This window comes from Peromyscus eremicus, chromosome 3 (genome assembly GCF_949786415.1).
Source record: "Peromyscus eremicus chromosome 3, PerEre_H2_v1, whole genome shotgun sequence".
NCBI lineage: Eukaryota > Metazoa > Chordata > Mammalia > Rodentia > Cricetidae > Peromyscus > Peromyscus eremicus.
Genome location: NC_081418.1, coordinates 30,826,558 through 30,847,993, shown reverse-complemented (window position 1 = coordinate 30,847,993; position 21,436 = coordinate 30,826,558). Strand labels below are relative to the sequence as shown.

General features: G+C 39.7%; 1 protein-coding gene across 1 annotated transcript in view; it reads left to right on the top strand.

Moving 5' to 3' along the window:
- Positions 1-19,121, top strand: part of Cttnbp2 (cortactin binding protein 2) — a 158,859-nt gene extending 139,738 nt beyond the window's left edge. The window contains exons 17-23 of the mRNA XM_059257414.1: positions 2,160-2,338; positions 5,354-5,559; positions 5,896-6,072; positions 8,338-8,401; positions 10,116-10,248; positions 11,474-11,572; positions 18,038-19,121. Of these exons, the coding sequence (XP_059113397.1) occupies positions 2,160-2,338; positions 5,354-5,559; positions 5,896-6,072; positions 8,338-8,401; positions 10,116-10,248; positions 11,474-11,572; positions 18,038-18,283 (1,104 nt within the window). The 3' untranslated portion in view covers positions 18,284-19,121. The remainder of the gene's footprint in view (positions 1-2,159; positions 2,339-5,353; positions 5,560-5,895; positions 6,073-8,337; positions 8,402-10,115; positions 10,249-11,473; positions 11,573-18,037) is intronic.
- Positions 19,122-21,436: the final 2,315 nt, after the last annotated feature.

The following is a 21,436-nucleotide window of genomic DNA, read 5'->3' as shown; positions in this document are numbered from 1 at the left end:
GCTTTTTTGTGGGGGTCTGGGGTTGAACTGAGCTCTTCATGCTTTATCAGCAAGCACCCTACTGACATCACCCAGGCTCGTCACCCATCTTGTTATTTGGGAATATCAGCAATTCTCCCACTTCGCTCTTCTATATAACATATTATTTCAGCCTCTCCTAGATAACCAATGTCCTTTATATCCTGTGAGAGATTGGCTTAAGTTCCACGTCGTTTCTTAGGTTTCCTAACTGCAATGTACTGAGGTGATTCTTCTTTTGAATAATGATACATGAAGCTTGAATCTGTACTTAAAGTTTACAGTCTGGAAGGGATCTTGGGGCTAATGAGCCTGTCCCAGATAGTTTATTTGACAGATGATAAAAGGTATCAGCAACCAGAGAGGGAAGATATTTGGAGTGTAGTGTATGGCTAGCTATCCTCCCTCACACCCCTAGTCCTTGGAACTGAGGGCTGCCTCCCTGTTAGCTCAGGACACACCTTTCCTTTTGTTTTGTTCTATAGTTCCTGAGCATGCGAAGCACACTGAGGTGTAGCTCAGTGGGAAAGTATGTAGTTTGTGTGCAGAGGCTTGGGTTCCTAGCACCAAAAGCAATGAAACCGGACTTTTCAATGTTTTATTTTCCTTAGAAGTGATAAGTGGTGCTTGTAAACAGAAGGTATACAGATATAAATATATTATGACATCCAAGTTTCTAAGTATCTCTACAAAATTGTGCTTATGGTAAATGAATGTGCATCAAGGAACTAAAATATATAATAGCTGTAAGACCAGTTTATCAGAAAGACCCCTGAAGGAAACACCAGCCTTTAATGTACTATCAAATGATAATCACTGTTCCCATAACAGCCATTTTGCAAAGTGAGACATTTTCTACAAGCAACATCTGTACTTGGTAGAAAGAGGTACACACCTGTTCCTTCAGCTCTTAGGAGTAGGCAAATTCCATTCTCCTTTTGGAAATTATGCTTCTTGATGAGGATATTTAATAGTGGGATCTTGGGAAGCAGTCATTGAATAGACATTAAAACAACAAACAAAAAAGAAAACCTCATTCTCCCTGTGGGAGTAGGGGTGGAGTGTGTTTCTATAGGGACTCTGCCCTCCTCCTCCTTGCTAGCATGTGGCCCTGAGGGGGGATGCTAAGGGACCCCTCCACTTGCTAACTGCTGGCCCCCCTTCTCCCCATACAGCTAAGTCTGGTCCCTCTTTGCTGTCTCACAGTTGAGCACAGGGAGAATAGCTTGAGCAGAGGTCAGCAACAATGCTAAGCTTTAGGAGGAAAAGGGCCGCCTGTAGCTTAGTGATTATCGGTAACACTAAAAACAACTTTTTTAGGTTTTTCTTTTATGTGTATGCCTGCATGTATGTTAGTACAACACATGCATGCAGTGCCTGAGGAGGTCCAAAGAGGGATCCCCTAAGACTGGAATTGCAGACAGTTGTGAGTGGCCATGTGGGTCCTGAGAATGAAACTCAGGTCTTCTGTGAAAGCAGCCAGTGCTCTTAACCACTGAGCCATCTTGCCAGCTCAACATCTTTTTAAGTGTGATATACCCCTTCATTATTTCTACTGAATATGTTGTCCTAATACCATTTTACTCTCTATTAGAAATAGATGTGTATAGTTAATATATACTTGAAAGTTGCTGAGAGTAGATCATAAATATATTCACCATTAAAAGTATATGAGATGATAGATATACTAAACAGTGTGAACTAATCATTTCACAATGCATACATGTTCAAAACATCACATTACACCATAAGTAGAATTATTTTTCAATTATACCTTAAGATTGTAAATAAGCTCTAGCCTCGGCTTTGCCACCTCTTCGCTTTGTAACTTTGGGTAAGGTATCTCTTTGTGCCTCATTCTCCTGATCTGTAAAATGGGACCAAAATACCCAGCTAAGGCTTGTGGTGGAGAATCTTGAAAAACACTTCTGACACTGACATGGGGACACATCTAGGGTGAACGTGTTAGGTACACAAGAGACAAAGTTTGCTTTTATGGACTCCTCCTCCACTTACCCCAAGCAACGGGAAAGTCAGATTCAGCTAGATTTGGATTTTATAGTTTATATTTTTAATTTTGGACTTTAAAAGAAAAACATTGTTTTTTCTAAGCCACAGCCCTGTGTTCCACCCATCTATAGTTCAGAGGCCAGCCGCCCTCACCCTGTGATCCAGTGTGTAAGATTGTGGACTGGGCTCTGTCTGTCTGGAGGCAGCTCAACTCCTGCCTGGCTCGCTTGGGTACACCGGAAGCACTTCTTGGACCAAAGTATTTCCTGTCTTGTCCAGTAGTCCCAGGACATGCCCAAGCAACAGTGAAGTAAGTGCCAGTTTTTCTTATTTACCTACTAAAAATAGAGCCAGTATGCTTGTTAGCTTTAATTGTCAACTTGACATGGCCTAGAGTCATCTGAGGAAACCCTGGGTTGAAGAACTGCCTAGGTTAGATGCACCTGTTGGCATGTTTGTAGGGGATTATCTTGATTATTAACCCATACCCACTATGGGTGTTACCAACCCTAGGCAGGTGGTTTTGAATAGTATAAGAAAACGAGCTAAGAGGACTGTAGAGATGGCTCAGCTGTTAAGAGCACTGACTATTCTTCCAGACGTAGGTTTGATTCCCAGCAGCCACATGACAGCTCACAGCCATCGGGAACTCTGATTTTTATGGAACCAACACCTTCTGGCTTCCACGGACATGTTACACACATGATGTACAGATATACATGCAAGCAGAATGCCCACATACATAAAAATAAAATAAATCTGAAGAAGAAAGGTAGCTAAGCAGGGGCCAGTGGGCAAGCAAGCAAGCAGCATTTCTCTAGAGTCCCTGCTTCAGTCCCCTGCCCTGATCTCACTTGATGATGTTGTAACCCAGAAGTTTAAGGCAACCCTTTCTCCCCTAAGTTGCTTGGGTCATGATACTTATCACAGTATCAAGGGACAAAATAGGACATGTGGCAAACTTAGTGTGCTTGAGACAGAGACTGTTGACAGGACTGCTTTTGCTACCTCCTGTCATTAGCACAGAATGCCAGTCTATATTCCTGTCACAGAGTGGCCATGGCTTGTCTGTTTATATTTTTTGCTATTCTCTGTGAGTACACGCTGATACACAACACACACCTTACTGGAATCATTTATAGCTTGCTATTTAGCCTTCTGGCAAGGTCTCACATAAGAAACTTCAAATATTTTAAACATACTCTCCCACCAAGCAAGCAAAACCAACATTTAAAGGAGGAGTTGACGAACTTCCTCCATCACTGACTGGCATTTACTGTGTCTTCCTTTGAAGTGACATACAAGAACTATGCATGTATAAAATAAGCCTAATGAATTAGAAAAACAGGAGAAGATGGAAAAGAGGAAGTAAATGGTCACCATTCAGCTCAGCTTGGTGGCACATTGGCTTCTGAGTATTCTAGCACGCTGAGCAGAAATCTATTTTGGAAAGCATGAGATACAAATAATTTGTATATCTGTCAGGCAGTCATGGCACATGCATTTAATCTCAGTACTTGGGAGGCAGAGGGAGGTAGATCTCTAAGTCCCAGGCCAGCCTGGTCTACTACAGTGGGAGTTCTAGGACAATGAGGTCTACATGGAGAAACGCTATTTTAAGTATATATATATATATATATATATATATATATATATATATATATATATATATATATAAAATCTTCCATTTTGTAGAAAAGCCATCAATGTAACGAGTTAGTTGGGCAAACGGAGGGAAATACTAAAATAGACACAGTATAATCATGATTAAACTGAAATCTGTATGTTTATAGGTGATAATTATTCCATCATCACAATCAAATACAGCTGGGTTTTTTTGTTGTTGTTTTGTTTTGTTTTGACATTCAGAGAGCTTCATTATTCCTAGGAACCAATTTTGGTCTTTCCCATGTGGAGTGTAGTCTTTGCACAAAAACTGTATAGATGTGAAGATCTTGTCTCATTAGCCATCTGATGCTATGTCAGCTTACTGTGGTCAGGGTATTGGGTGAGAGTCATGTTGTCACCCACAGCCAGTATGCAGACTGGGCTATATGTTTACATAGATTTCCCTCAGGTCCATTGAGTGACATGTAGTGACTGAGGCAATGCTGCGTTTGCATCATAGCTCTGAGTTTTTCTCCCTCATCTTCCAAAGAGGAATGCTGGACCATTTGTCCACTCTTTTACCTGGGAAGAAAGCATAACAATCTCTCCTGTTCTTGACCTCTGCTCTGAAAGAGACATGTAGATTTTTCAACTCTTGGTCGAGGGTAGTACAGAACAAAAGATGATATGAGATGTGTAGAAAGGCCTGAAATGATTGTCACCCTGCCTTTCTTCAAACCCATCTTTATACATTCAGCACTCTTGTAGATAACTATAATTTTGAATACTAGAATCTTGGAGGCTGGGGGTGTTGTTCGGGTAGGGTGTTTGCTTAGCATATTCAAGGCCCAGAGTCTGGGACAGGAATCCTTGCCTAGAATACCAAGGGCTCCTTTGTATGCTCTATTGTTTTGTTATTTTTCTTGAATTATCTGTAACTAAGCATTAACAGATTCTTACAATAAACCAGTGTTTCATTAGCTTTTAAGAATGCCTGAAACTTTATGCCAATATCTGATGGCTTTGAAAAATGTTTATGTCCTTAGAGATATTGTTTTGTTTCTACTTCCTAAAAGTTATATTAACTGGTTTTGTTTTTGCTCATTTTCTGATACTGGGTATGAAACTAGATCTTCATACATGTTAGGCAAATTCTCCAGCACTTGTAACTTTTAATGCTGCGAAAACATTGACATCATAACTAGCACCGATTGCTCCAAATTCAGCCACAGTTCCTGTGGTTTACAGCTAAAATACAAGCGGTGTACCTGAAGCTACAGCTGGACGTCCCAGTTCTCTGCAGGGCTGAGTCATGTATGTGTACATGTGTAATGAGGAGCCCCTGCACTCATTTGTCACTGATATATTCTAATTCAAATATTAAAATATTGTGTGTCTTATTAATGAAATGTGTCAAACAAATATAAGATATTGAGACACAGGTTTCATAGAAATATGTTTTTTGGATAGATGACTTCCAATTTGCCTTCATTTTTATATCTTTATCATGCATTCATTAATTCTGTAGATACTATTGATTCTAGGATTTAAGCAGGCTTGTAAATAATCAGTTTCATTCAAACTGCTTTAGGATTGGATAATTTTATTTATTATACAACTAGCCTTCCAAAAGGAATTTTCCTCAAGGTTTTCAGGCCTGCCTCTTTTGTGAGCTTGCGTGTAGTTCATAAGAGGCTTCTTCTTCCTCTCTTGCAAGGTGGATGTCTAAGCTGTGGAATGCCGTCATCGCTCCCAGAGTTCAAGAAGCAATATTGTCAAGAGCCTCCATGAACAGACAACCTGGTGTTGGGCAGCCAGCTTCTAAGAAGCACCCTAGCCAAGGACAGCAGGCGTTGGTGAAGGCTGCTCTCAGCATCCTGCTTAATAAAGCCGTTCTGCATGGCTGTCCCCTGCCCAGGGCAGGTATGTAGGGCTGTGCATGAAGGAGAGGAAACTGACGTTCTCTCTATCACTGGAATTCTTTTTTATGGAGTATTCTTTTGTCTCCTTGTAACTAGAGAAATGAATGTATTGCTCTTAGCATTGTTCCAGAACTCTTTCTGTTTTTAATTACTGGCAGGTATTTGAATTCTAGACCTCCAAGTACAGTTTGTGCTGGTCCAGACAACTCCAGCTCGGTTACTGTTGGCAGGCCTATGCTTTAAGCATTGGTCGTGTATTTCAGGTTACACTGTGAGATTACACTGTGGTGTTATCTCCCCTTCTTCTTAGGAAGTAATGCGGCTTGTGTTGTTTCAGAGCTAGACCAGTATATGGCAGACTTCAAAGGGGGAAGTTTCCCTTTGTCCATCGTTTCAAGTTACAGCAAGAAGAAAGGAGACAGCGGTGCCTGGAGAAAGGTGAACACGAGTCCTCGCAAGAAGCCTGGGCACTTTTCCTCACCCACGTGGAACAAGCCAGACCGGAAGCAAGAAGGTAGGGGAGGGAGGCGTGCGTGGCCCAGTTTCTGAAGGCAAGTGGGCTTTCATTCTTAAAACTGAATTCTGTCAAAGCCCTGAGTCGTTCAGTTCATACTTTCATGGAATGAACCATGTAATAGTGTTCCAAACATGACCAGGAGCCTTCTATCTGAAAGATACCACTTTCGTACCAGAAATAGAAAATTCATTTTCAACTTGTTAGTTGATACTTTAAAAGTTAATTTGTTAATGTGTTAATTTGTTAAAAGTTAATGTGTCGGCTTTACTCTATCTGGCTCTTTTTGCATACATGTCATTCCTTAGTTGAAGTTACCTTAAATGAAAACATGTACAGGTAAATTTAAGGCCAATGTAAAGGCATTCACGAGTGAATCAGTTCGAGTATTGTTTTCCTGCATGGTGGTGTGTACAGGGTCAGGTGCAATTTTAGGTACTGGATGTGGAGCAGGAAGAGCAGCCAGAAACTCCTCCTGGAGTGTAAGAGAAGTTAAGAGCTCAAAGTAAATAATTACCCGAACCATAAGCATTGCCACCATACGCTGTAGTGTTAACAACCAGGCTCAGTACAGGAAATAAGGAAGCAACATTATGGAAACAAGTAACTTAGAAAACTTACTCTGCTGGTAAGATGTTAATTAAACCAGGCAGAGTGGCATGCATCTTTAATTCCAACACATGGCGGCAGAGCCCAGCAGCTCTGTGACTCTGGTCTGCATGGTGAGCTTGAGGTCAACCAGCGATGTAGTAAGACCCTGTCTCAAAAACATTTTAAAAGGTTAATTAAAAATATAAATTATATAATTTCATTTACTTAGAATGGTTTGTAGTATCAAGTATGCTATACTTCAAAACATGAACATTTTTGTGAAAGATGAATAAGCAGTGTTTTGGCCTTGTATTTACACTGATGTCAGCAGGGTTTCTAAAATCTAAAAACAAATTTTACAAAGTGCATAACTCATAAGATAAGTACTTGGGCTATTTTATTTTTATTTTTATAACAATAATCTTCTCAAGTCATTACATTGGATAATTATTATGCTTGAGTTGATTTTGCATATAGTTCTTGCCTACTATGGGCAAGTGGCCCGTAACTGAAAGAAAAATAAAGGAACCTCCCAGATCACTCTGGAAGTTCATAAGACGTAGTAAAGACCACCCATTTCTCTCTAGACCTAACAAGAAGATTAGTGATGTTGGGTCACAGGCTTCCATACGACAGTGCCCATCAGGGCACTTATGCAGTGACCTGGGCGACACCACTAGTAACTGCCACCAGTCAGAGAACAAGATGAGTGAAGAGCTAATACAGTGACCTTTGGGGACCTGCTTTTAATGACACTATTTTCAATTCAGTTTACTTTTCAAACACTTTTTTCCTTGTTACTATGACGTTCAAACCCAGGGGTCAGAGCATGCTAGGCAAGCACTATCCCACTAAGTTACAATCCAGCCGAAAACCACTTTTTATAAAAAATTTTGGCCAGCAACATTCACATAATTTTAGACTTCACTCAGAAGTAGCTCAGCATTTTAGTGTGTTTATAAAATTTGGAGTAAAAGGCTTGGTAGTCTTTCTCATACATTTCTGATTATGATTTAGTAGGAAATACCTTGCATCATGACAAGTGTATACCCAGTGTATACCTGATACCAATAAATGTTCTTATGCAACAATACATAGAGTCTGATATTTTCTATTTTCTTGAGTGGACCATGATTTGCAAATTGGAAAATATTTGTTTAGTTTCCATGGCTCTTTATATACTATTCCTAATTTCTGAATAATGCATAGTTACTAAAAATTAAATTTTTACAAGTGCATTGCTGATATCACATGCAGTAGCACATGGTAACACATCAAAAATCTGCATGTGGCTATAGATTAGTATCATGAAATGGCAGGTACTGAGCTTCTCTTTTGGTACTTTGGGAACAAAAGCCTAAATAAATCAATAGGCCGAGTACTGAGCAGAGAAGCCATAGATAAAAACAAATGTCAGGTTTCCTAAATTGAGCCTCGGGTTGTTGTAATTTTATTGACCTCAGCATAAATTTCCATAAGGAAATCAGTTATTCCTCAACCACTCCTGTGTTGGAAATTACACTTGGAGTCCTTGTCCTGAGAATATTTCCACATAAGGTAGATGCTAATCCGTGCCCAGCGCTGCAGAGTCTAGAACCTGTTTTTATGAAACACAGAGTTCTGAACGCACAGGCATAATGATCCATCCTATTGAAAGTGGCTGTTTTTCAACAGGTGTGAGAAATAAGACTATACCACATCTGAATTGTAACAGGAACACCGCTCTGTCAAAGCAACAGTAAGTTCCCTTTCAAGTTTCACTGGCATCAAAGAAAACTTGAGTTTAATAATTAACTTTAATTATTTTAAAGTATTCCATATACTGCTAACATTATATCGTGCAGCTGTTATACCATTAGTATAATTTTGAAGTAATAGATATCGTTAACTGAAGACAATGCATTAATAAAACCTTTAAATGAAATCTTGTGTTAAGTTTTATAAGCTTAATATGAAGCCCATTTTGATTTTAGTTTGTTGAATAAAGCTAGAGAAATAGGCTTCACTTGAGAAACAACATGATCATTTAACAAATCCCTATGCTCGTCTTGCATTTGTGAAGATTTAGACAATCTTTAATTGGATGACATTTTTAATACTAGATTTACATGAACAGCATGACATATACGTGCAGGTGCTCTATTTATGGTGATCATTTCAGCTCTGTTGCCCTTATGCTCTTGTTGATTATTTCAGCTACACATATTTTGAACTATAAAGATTTAGTCAGTCAGAGGATGGAAATATATGGGTAGTTTTCAAATAAAATACAACATGTACTCTGTTGATATCTCGCTACAGAAGAGAAGTAAAAGAAACTACATTTCATGTGACTTTCCCCCAAGACCGTCACATACCAAAGCTCGTGGAATTTTCCCTGTAACCCTAAGAAGCCGCTCTAAGGATTCTTTATCAAAGAGAATTCAGGGCCTCAGCTACTAAGGAAAAATAATCTGGCTGGCCTTGGCTGTATTGCTAGTGAATGGCTGATTCAAGTTTGAAATGAATTTTTATGGAAATGTATCACACTGACATATGTGCCCATCCCCCCCAAAAAAAACCCTGCTTTTTTTTTTAAAAAAAAAAAAAAAAACTTTTTATAATTTTTTGAGATTAATACAATTATAACATTTTCCCCTTCCCTTCCTTCCCTCTAAATTAGCAGTTCTCAACCTATGGGTCATGTGGGTTACAGATGAGATATCCTGCATATCAGATATTTCTATTACAATTCATAACAGCGAAATTACAGTTATGAAATAGCAACAAAATAATTTTATGGTTGGGGATCACCACAGCATGAAGACTGTACTAAAGGATTGAAGATTAGGAAGGTTGAGAACCACTGCTCTAGACCCTTCCATATACCCCTTTCCCACCCTCCTTCCAATTTTATGGCCTCTCTTGTTATATATAGCCTGCTCAGTCTGTCCATTGTTGCTCATGCGTGTGTTTTCAGGGGTGACATTGGGTACTGGATAACCAGTTGGTGCGCTCTTCCCTGGGGAAGACTGTTTCCCCCACTCTCAGCATGCATTAGGTGCTGCAGTTCTTGGTGTAGGATAGGCTTTTCCCTGTCCACTTCGGCATGTCTGCTGGTGTCCTCTTTGTCCAGCTCACATTTGGGCAGTCACATTGATGAACCTTTAGGGGTACAGCTTCATTTTGGCTGGCCTGAGAGGAAGAAAGGAGATTGGAATAGTTTACACCTATGTAGATCTCTGTGAAAAACAAACATTCTTCTACTGAGATACTTGGCTGGAAGTTCATGACATCCTGTGTCTTGGGATGGGGTTGTTGTTGCACTAGATGACATTTATGGGATACTTGGAAGGATACTGAAAACTCTTCTTCATCTCAAAGAAAGTTTAGAGGGTACAGTGTCTAGATTTCCATATTTGGTAACTGGTTTGTTCTCATTTTGAACAATTCTCCCTTGGTCTTTGTAATAGGCCCCTAGAGAACGATCTCTCCCTGACATTGACTCTGGACCACAGACTCTCTTTGGGTTCAGACGATGAAGCAGATCTTGTCAAAGAACTCCAGAGTATGTGCTCCAGCAAATCTGAGTCTGACATAAGCAAGGTAAGCAGTCCCCAGGGGCAAGGTCGTTGGCTCTGTCCAGTCAATTCTCCTTTACAACAGGATCTGGGAGCCACATCCTGAAACTCATCCCCTTAATGAAATTTCATATTATGTGTCATTGCTGATGCTGAAAATCAAGCTGTCCTTTTCTTTGCTCAGAACACTCATTTTCCCCAAGCCATTGGATAGTAGGGGCTTTGTTGTTCTCCTCTGAAACACTTGAACTTAAAATTGTATGTTAATTGTATCAGCACAAATCAAGCCGATAGGTAAATAGAGAGATGGGGGGGGGGGTTTGACCAGTCTTTTGGTTTGAAGAGGGTTTATATATATTATTGGGGGATGAAACCCAGCCCTACCTCTGAGATACACCCCTGCCCTTAATTTTTGATACAGAATCGCTCTGGCTATTGTAGCTTAGGCTACCCTTGAATTCAGTGTCTGTCTCCATAAGTAGCTTTATACAAAAGCCTAAATTTAAAGTTCTCTGACATTATTATTGCCCATCTTGGTACATAGGCTATCAGGAATAGACAAGCCTCATAGCAGATTCAAGTTATAGACAATTACAACATTCTTTAAAATAAGAGAAGGAATGGCCCTGTATAATATGTATTGTCATGGTCTTTAAGCTGTGAAACTTGAGAATCAGATATAGAAACCAGTTACCCGACTTGTCAAAAAAAACCTTTAATAGCATCAAGTTAAACCTGTTTTGGCACTCCGGGATCGGCAGTGCGTTTGACCATGCCTCCTCCATAAACATGTTTCCTCAGAAAGGAGCAAAGATAGTCACAGTGTGCCCAGGTTCCAGTGAAAGACTCAGCTATTTTAGCTGAACAGTTGAACTCTATAGGAAAAAGCAAAAGTTACTGCCTTTCTTGACCTTGCTAGAAATGAACTGAAATTCTTATCTACTGGAAAAATGAGGTAATGGTTCAAATATTAATTTTTTTCTGCATTTTTTAACTTGCCAAGTGACTTTTTTTTCCAGAAAGTTCTTCTCTTCATGTAAGAGATGTTTTTAATAGATTCTTTGTCTTTAATATAAAATTTGTCCTTTGAGCAAGACAGAGTTTGGAGGCATCTTCTCTAGAGGTTTTCAAGGTTAGGGGAGTGGGTGACTGCTCTTCTGTGACTTTTCCGTGGTGACATTTAGCTATGCTGCAGGGGAGCTGTCGTGTAACAGTGGAGGCCTGACTTGGTAAGTTGTGTGTGTTTGCAGATTGCTGACTCCGGGGATGACTTGAGGAAGTTTGATAGTTCAAGAACCAACCCTGGGTCTTCAGCTCCTGTTAATCTGAGGATGCCAGTGCCACAGAAGGTAACGGTTTTTCTCCCCCAGAGGAGAGGGAAGGGGGCTTATTGTGGAACTGGCTTCTCAACTCAGCTCTGTAATTTACTTTGAAAGGAGAAGTACTAAAAAGTGTACATGACTCAATTAAGACTTTAAAATTCTTCAGGTAATATGCTGACCTAAGTATTTTTCTTTGCATTTTATATTTTGAAATTTTGTTTCTTTTAAGGTCCTTTGTTTCCTTTTTGATTCAACACATGGCATAAGATTTCTTGCATGTGATGAATCTTGAGTTAAATATAGCAAGGACTGAGCTGATAACCTAAAGATCTTAGACACTTTAAAAAGTGTCTTATTTCCTTTGAGTTTTAGTGAGAGACGGTCTTTCAAAATCAAGTCAGAAAGGCAAACAGAAGAGCCAAGCTTCAAATGGGTTCTGTTAACCCATGCAAGAGATGGTACTGCATGATTTTCTGGGGAACAGGAACAATGGATGCAGTCCTGCCCATCCATCACTTTGTGAGGATGCATCGGACCTAGAGGCGCTTGGTAATACGTGGTTTGTTCAACAAGCCCTGTGGAACTGCCATCCCCATTCTCACATCGACTTGCACAATGGCTTACAAAGACCTGTGAGTGTGCAGACAGGTGGGGTAGAGAGAGCAGGATTATAGAGTTTCCATGGCATAACTATTTTTTTTGTGTGTGTGGTTTTTCAAGACAGGATTTCTCTGTGTAGCTTTGAGCCTGTCCTGGAACTCACTCTGTAGCCCAAGCTGGACTTGAACTCACAGAGATCCGCCTGCCTCTGCCTCCCGAGTGCTGGGATTAAAGGCATGTGCCGCACCACCCGGCAAGGAATAACTATTAAATAACTAATCTTTAGCTGGTTATCTGGCTTCTTCTTCCCCCATTGTTTCATTAGATGCCAGTTCTGGTTAGTAGTGTCTGTACTGAAAGGAGGGAAAGTAGCTGAAGTCCCTAATAAAATATACACCATGCTGAAGACCTCTCCCTGTACCAAGAAGAGTCTGGGTGTATGGCACAGTGCTTGTGTCATTACTGGGCATTTGGGTTTGAAAGTATTTTGTTCATAATTATTTTTCTGCCATCTTTAGAGCCTCAAGTCACTGTCTACATGTGATAGTTTCTCTGAGCTTTGGTTGATCCTCTAGAACCATTCCTTAGGATTCCTTGTATAGCACAGAGGAAGGGGCTGTGAGGATCTTGAGAAAGAATAATGAGCAGTGTTCCCCTAGCACCAAGTCATTCTATGTATGAAAATATTGTTTTCTGACAGCCAGGGTTATAGACCAGTGGCAGAGTGCTTTCCTAGCGTATATAAGTCTCTAGGTTCAAACTCCTGCACTGAAAAAAAGTATTTGTTAGAGAATGTTGCTTTTCATTTAAATGTTTACTGAAAATGCTATCAGCCACAGGCAGATAGGCCAGCTTTATTTTAGAAGGGAGCCCTAAGAGACAAAAGTGCCCTTTACCCTGCTGGCCTCTTCAGATCTATGTGGTGGTTTAAATGTGCACTTGGCTATGGATTTTAGGATAGATGATAGCCCATCCAATCTCTTACTTTTTGTAGTGAAGACACTTGGGGGAACTCTTCTCATCTAGAAGATGCTTTTCTCAGGAACTGCCAGCAGAGGGCAAAGTATCACAGCTGTCTGGAAGCTGGCACAGTTCTTCCTTTTCTATCCTATTTACAACTCCCCTAGCATTTCTTGGTTCCATGCCCAGTTTCTCCTCTTATCAGGAAAGAACTCCCTTGAGAGGTGAGAGCACTCTGGATTAACTGAAATTACTTTCTCCTCCATGGCCAGAAGGCACACTCCATCAAGAACCCTCTCACCTTGGCCCAGTGTAACTCCTTTCTGCTCTGACAGTGAGGGACTGTAACTGTCTCTTGACACAGCAGAAGAAGTAAATCCTCCAAATATAGTGAATGTTTTCCTCTTACCTAAATGATGGAAATGCAGACTGATCTTTGGAAAGCAAAAGTCTTCGTCTTTGGTGGCATAATAACATCTACTGGAAGGTTTTGGTAATCTGTACTTCCTGAACTCTGCCCTCTAAATGTTCTGGTGTAATTAAACTAGGGTACAGCTGGGACCCTGGATTCACATGTATAGCCAGGCATAATATCCAGTGCTCTAAAAAGTAGCTCTCCATCTTTACTTCCTGCATACTGTCTTTATTCCCAAATATATTTTTAGAGAGGCTAAAACACCTTCATCTAACTTTTCTACCTACGAGTTGTGTTCTCCTCCTGGTGGCCTTTCCCTCTCCCTCCCACCCCCTCACCCTGGAGACAACCCTGTATGCTGGAGGCAACACGTCTATCTGTCCACAGTTTTCTCCTCTTCCTACCTTTAACATATAGAGCGATCATCATGTCTTCTTAGTGTGTAGAAAATGCTTAGTGTTGAATGAATGGCCTGCTCTGATTTAAAAAGACTTTGCTAGGGTTAAATATTTAAAACAACTTTAGGAAAATAAATTAGAGTTTTTGTTAGAGGATTAAACGGAGAACTTAGGAGTTTGAGGCCAAGAAGGATTAAACAATCCTTAAGGCTCCTGCTTGAAGATCTTTGGGAAAGATAACCTAAAACCTATGGTTGGCTGCCAGGGTGTTGGGAACATCTTTCTTTACTCTCCATAGGCATATTTTCTGTTTTGCATACTGACACCTTAAATTTCTGTGACCGACACTAAGCCTAAGTGGGCCTCCATATACTTAGCCCCCTCTTCATACTTCCAGAAACTGTCTCAGCCGGGATACCCCAAACATACATTTAGCTGTTATGGGAGAATTTTTAGGAATTTGTGTAGCCATTCTGCTTGTCCTCATGATGCATACCAAAGGACAGACTTAAAGAGAACACATCACATTGTCTCCCTTCTGGCTGTGGGCCTTGGTGTTATCCCAGTGCATTACCAGAGATAATTCAAGAAAAAAGTGGTGAGGTTACAGTCTTCATTCTATATTATAGCTAGGTGCTGTTCTGATGACTTTTTAACACGTTCCCCCTCTTTTTGTTATGCCAGGGAGGGAATCCAGGCCCTCCCCCATGCCAGACAGTGGTGTACCACTAAGTAACATATGGAGTCTACTGTATTTTAGACCAAATTATCACATAAGGCTAGTCCACAACTTATAATCTTCTCAACTTCACTTAGTTTAGCATCAACATGGAAACACCCCTCTGTTGTGTCTGTGAGGGTGTTTCTAGGAAGGTTTAACTGAAGAGAGAAAGAAGACACACATAGGAGGTGGATGACTACCACCCCATTGACTAAGGCTCTGGCCTGAATAAGATGAGAGAATGATCACAGAACCACATTCCCCCTCTCTCTACTTCTGACTCTGCGTCTCTTCAACTCTGAGCCATTTGCATTTTTCCTCCCAGAATTTGCTTGGAATTTATCACAGCAACCGGAAAAGTAACTAATGCCCCTTACTAGGGCAGTGATTAAGCCCCATGAAGCTAAGCTATGGTGTCTCTACTGTGATTTCACAGTCACATCTCAGCACATGATTCTCACCATTCAATCCCCAGCAAGCTGGGCTGGATTAGTTCTCTTTTGTGTAACTCTGACCAAATCCCTAACGAGAATAATGTAAGGGAGGGAATACTTGTCTCATGGCTTCAGGGGTTTTAATTCAGGATCACTTGGCCCATGCACTTAAGCAGAACATCATGGCTGGGGGAGTGTGTGGCTGAGAACTATTTACTTCCTTTGTACACAGGAAGGAAGGAGTGAGACAGAAGGTTGCCAAAGACAAGAAACTCTAAGGACGCACTCCTATCGGCCTAATTTTTGCTGCCTAAACCCTGCTTCTTGAAGTTCCTAGAACTTCTCCCAAGCAGTACAGAACCCAGCATTCAATTCACAAGCTTGTGGAAGGATGTCTGATACTCAAACAATAATATAAATTCTTACGTCTCACAACTTGTCAGCATTAACAGTTTTTCAAAGAAAACCAACCATGCTACGAAGATGGTGATTGTCTTTCGTTTTCTACTGTGCTGTTAGCATGTTGTGAGCTTCCCAGGCTCACTTGCAGGCCATTGGTCCTAAAACAACAGAACGCAAATTTTTAATGATTCCCTAAAGAGCAGATGTGTCTGAAAGAAAGCTCTTTCTTTCCCAGGCCACGTGAAGCCTCGCCTTCTTTCCCCTACAGATGCATGTGCCTTAGACCTCATATCGCCCCCTCCCTGCTTTTCATTCATTAGCAAAGTGTTGAAAGCTCCAGACAAGGGTAGGTCACAGTTGCTTGCAGCTGGCTTAGCAATTTGAATTAGCTGGTTCTGAAGTTCTGGCACCAGCAGATTTCACTTCAGTGATTTAGAGGTGGTTCAGTGATCATATGGGGGAATTATTAGGACTTTAATAAAGCAAAAATGAGAGGAAAAGGAGATTTGAGATGGACTTAAGAAAGGGCTTTTAGTGACAAACCTAAGATAAACCTAAGAAGTTGGAACTTTAATTCCCCTCCCCCAGACACACACACATTTCTTTTCTCCACCGACACTGCCATAATATCATAATTATTTACTGATTTTTGCAGGCAACATTACATTAGGTAGAAGAGAGAAAAATAACTGACAACTGACTCCCACTCAGTTGAAAGAACAGTATTAACCTGTAATATACCAAAGGAGACACCTTAGGAAGATTAAATTTCAAATGCAGGTGAAGGAGCAAGGTTAGTTATGTTGATTTGGTGGGTCGAAATGCAGTCCTCAAGCAGAACTGAGAGCTCAAGGTGGGAGCTAACTAATTAGTGCCAGTGCCAACAGAATGGGCAGTCAAGGAAAGGTCACCAACTGCGTGACTAGGGAAGGCTCAGGGCAGCGCCACCACTGAAGAGCTCAATGCAGAAGAGTCGAGGGAAGTTTTTAACTGCCCTTCACATGCGTGGGAGGTGTTTTAAAGCCATGTACCCGTGCCCCACCTAAGTCCACTTAAATCTGAATCCTGGGAGATCAGCTGTCAGCACTGCCCAGCTGATTCCAGCATTGGGGCCAACCTCAAGACCCACTGATTTCAGCCTTTCAAGAGTATACCGTCGTGGCCAGTTAAAGGCAAACTGCTGCTTTCCACTCCAAGTCGTCTTAATTTGACCTGTTAAATTCTAGTTTTAAATCTTTCGATAATTGCATTGCTGTCTGGTTGCATTATTACTATCAAAATGATGTTCACTGTCTCAGAGCTTTGCATATAATATAGGCCTTAATATAATATAGGCCAAAGGACCTTGAATGAAAGTGGGGAAGCATTGGGGAATTTCCAACTTCCTCGTCTGACTGTACAGATACTCTCAGCCATCTAGCCGTCATATTCCTTATGGGAACGTGGGAACTGTTGACCAGTAATTATAGTGGCTCTGCAACGCTAACAAATTAGAGCAGACTATCACCATGTCTAGAAGATTTTGAGCCACCTCGTCACAGAATTGCTAAGCAGGGGCCTTACTTTAGTAGAATTTGCACTCCAGTAGAGCAGGGTCGTTTTCTTATGTTCTTTGTTGTGTTCTGTACAACCAGGACAATTTATCTTCTAGTAAAGGCCTAAATCCTATTTTTTTATATATGAAAATGTGACTTAACCATGGTAACTTAATATGAAGATCTGTCTACAAAGTCCTTGGTTGGTGTGTTAGCTTTTTGTTACTCTAATGAATTCTTAAGAGAAATTATTGAAAAGGGGGAAAGACATATTTTGGCTCATGATTTCAGTGTTTATCGTCTATGGTTAGCTGGTTCTGTTGTTTTTAGACCTGTGGTGAAACAGAACACTATGATAGTCAAGAAGTCCAGAAAGAGACAGAGGCCCCAATATACCTAGAACCTACATGTAGAAGGAGAAAACAGACTCCTACAAGTTCTCTGACTTCTACTCACAGGTTATGATACACTCACATGCACATATACCTGTAAATAAAAATTTTAAAGATATACCATCATTAAAGACACACGTCTAATAACCTAATCCCTCCAATGAGGCTCTGCCTACAGTTCACATCACTTCCTAATAATTCCTTCAAATTACAAACCCAGTGAACTGATTAAGTCAGAATGTTTGTGATCCAAGTACCTTTCAATGATTGGCTCAAAGCCAGGAATCAAGCCTTCAATACATGAGCCTTTGGAGGGGATAAGGTAGACTATAACAATTGAGCTTGTCCAGTTTGATGTTCTCAGGCCTAAAGTTCTATGCAATTCCTATTGATACAGAGACTTAGATTCTTTACCACTTGCCTCCCTGATGGCTGCATTTATTTAAGAATGCAGTGATGCTAGGAAGCAAGTCTCATGAAAATCAAGTAGAAAGGCTAGAGTAGTCAGTTGGTAGCTTCTCCCCACACAGGGAGAAACTCCCGCGAGTTTGCTTAGACACCAAGGGCAGAGGAATGGGGACTGACAACTTAAGTGGGCAATGTCAATGAACCTGTTGGTTTCTCCTCTCTTGTAGGAAGCCAGTCCTCTCAGCAGCCATCAAACCACTGAATGCAGCAACAGTAAATCAAAGACTGAGTTGGGTGTCTCAAGAGTTAAATCTTTTCTTCCTGTTCCTAGAAGTAAAGCCGCCCAGTGTTCCCAGAACACCAAGAGAAGCAGCAGCAGCAGTAATACAAGGCAACTAGAAATCAATAACAACTCCAAAGAAGAGAATTGGAACTTAGACAAACACGAACAAGTAGAAAAACCTAACAAATAGGCCTGCCTACAACAACATGATCACCTTAACTTCTTTTGTATTTTTCATGCAGAAACCAAGGATAAGAAGATGTAAATACCTTCCAATGAATAAAAACATTTTCCTGTAATATAAAGGATGAGTGCGGGACCACTATTCAATTTTTTGTAAAGAATGTATTTATAACCTAACTTTTTTTTTTTCTGTTAATTCTGTAGGACTAAACTTCGATCCCGTGAAGTTATGGCAACTTTCCAAGTAGTTTTATAATAGAAACATTGCTTTAGTTTTAATCAAGATGTTCAGGGGTATTAAAACAGAAATGTCTGTGTACTGTATATTGCTGTCTGTACATATGTACATATATGTATATTTATAGATGTTGCATACACATGTACAAGGTTGGCTTAGATAAAATGTACCATTTGGAATGGAGATGGTAATTGTATGTTCACCTGATGGGGAATGACTTGAACGGGGCAATAACAAAACATTTCTAAACCGTTATTTTCCATTAAAAGCCATATGAAGTATTTTGCCTGTTAAAATTCTAGTTTTACATTTTGGATCTTTTAGTGGTTACATTGCCATCTGGTTGCATCATGTATATATATTTACGCTTCTGAGTTTGCATTATGACTTATAAAATAATGAAATTATTATGCAATAAAAGTGTTATCTTTCTTACAAACTTTTGTACCTAAGTGGATATAAAAGTTACCTACATAAAGATGTCAATAAATGAATTTGGAGTTAACTTCTTCAATATATTTCTAATAGCACATTGATTTAAAAAAACTAATATTTTCTAGAAGTGTGTCTTCTAAAACTAATGGTGAAACTACTTATCCAATTCACAGTTAAGATACTTTGACACCAAATAAAATTTTGAATTAGTGAAATTATTTTGCTGTATTTTCTTATCTTTAGCTATACTTGGTTACTTATTTATACAACATGTTTGTGTTCCATTTAGGAATATTCATAAAACTTGTCCTGCATGCTGCTATTTCACTAGCTAGCCACATACTAGCTTGCCCTTACAATAGAGTAGTAAATATTTGGCTGGAATAAGAGCAAACAAATAGAGCTCCAACTATCAAAAATTATAATTTTCAAATACAGCATCATTTACTCATCTAAGGATACTGAAAGCCCTTTGAGGGGTCAGGGTAAGTATTTACATTAAACACACGTACATGGATACTGTTTTAGACTTTACAAAAATATCTACAAATCTTAGGGGACAGTGGACGACAGTTGTATCATGTAGGTGAAGTAGAAGGCCTTTCCGTTAGAAATTAACTAGAGTTCAACAAGTGTCAGTATTCTTTTGGAGGTTTCTCTCCACTAGGCAATCTTGGGGGTATACAATGCCAACCTCACATACATAGAAAAGTGCAGTGGACAGAGAACTGGAGCAAAGGGCAAAGAGTTGGAAGAAAGAGACTGGGAAGTAAGCCTAGACTTGAGCACGGTGACTATGTTGAACTGGACTTAAATGCCGCATGCCAGGTAGTATTTGATACAAGTGTTTTCATAAAAGGGTGCTAATCTTGGGAGGAGGACAACATAATCAAAGACAAAAGGTTAGAAAACAAAATCAAATTTGAGAAACGCTGAGGTGACTTGGAGCAACTGATCCATGCTGCTTTGTTTTGTCAAATTCAATGTGTACTTTTCATAACTGGATGGCAGACAGCATGATCTCTAAAAAGAACATTGAGATCAAGGGCTTTCAAAGTACAAGTAGACACCTAATGATAAGTCATGATATTTAAAAATCACTACTCATTTAAAAAAAACAGAACATGATAGAATTGAAAATGTCAAGGTCATCACAATAAAAGAACTGTAAAGCATTTCTCCAATATGTGGCTTGTGGAATGCATATCCATGTAAATTAAATTATAACTGTGGGTCATGGTCCTAAGTCTTTAAATGTCAATAGGATATAATAGAACGTGGTGGAACCTAAATTTAAGGGAATGTGTGATCGGCCAGAAATGGCTATAATGATAAATGACTTTATGGCTGAATTAAGCACTGCTGTGTATTAAAAGCTGCTGTGGTAGACAACAGGTTATGTAACCAGTAACAAAATAAGGATCACAATGCCCATTAACACTGAACATTACATCGGAGCACAGTAAAGCATTTTTTGATGGCCTCTTTCATAAAATAAGTATTAAGTCGATGTCTCAGAGCTTAGCTGGATTTGGTAACTAATGTGTACCTAATTTCAGCACAGGGGAGGCTAAAACAGACCACCATGAGTTTGAGGGCATCCCAGAGTGATGTTCTCAAAAATTTTTTTCAGAACTTTTTGTGGCATTGTATATATACATAAAGCAAAACAATATGAAGGAAAAAAGAAGGCTGTATATTGAAGGCTGTATATTGAGCTCTGCCTCATGTTCAATAATGGACATACTGTCAAGACAGTCTGCACAGAGACAGCAGCCTAAAGCTCTTCTTTAGATCAAATAGACCTAACAGACACAGAGAATATTGTGTCTCACAAAAAAACATTCTCCAGGACAGATCACTGTTAAGCCACAAGTTGTTACGGGAGAAAATTTAAATCATCCCAAATATTGTTGCAACCCAATGACATGAAACTAGAAATCAGTAGTAAAAGACAATTAAAAAGAACAAGGCTCAGAAATACATATTAATTAACATTCCTAAACAACCAATGGATTAATGAAACTAAAAGAGAAGTGGGAAAATGAAAATAGAAAAAACATATCAAGATGTGGGACACAATCAAACAGTTCAGAAAGACAGCTTACAGCAATTACATCTCCTTAAAGAAAGGTCTAAAGGCCAGGCATGTGGCGTACAACTATAATGCCTGAACTTGGGATAATCGTGAGTTTGAGGCCATTTGATTGAAAGAAATAAAGAAAAACGCCCAACCTAACACCTGAAGGAGCAGTGTAGAAACCAGCAGAACAAATTTTCAATGAACCAGTCCAGAGTTAGAAGGGTAGAAAGAAGAAAATGCAATAATGATCAGAGCGAGTATTTAAAAGGCAACCTTTATGGCATTCCTACATTTTCCACAGCTGTAACAGTTCAGATATAAGTACTGACAGCCACATGACAAGCCTTGCATCTTTTTTTTTTTTTTTTAAATACAGTTTATGGCTGTAACTCCCAAATTGCTGT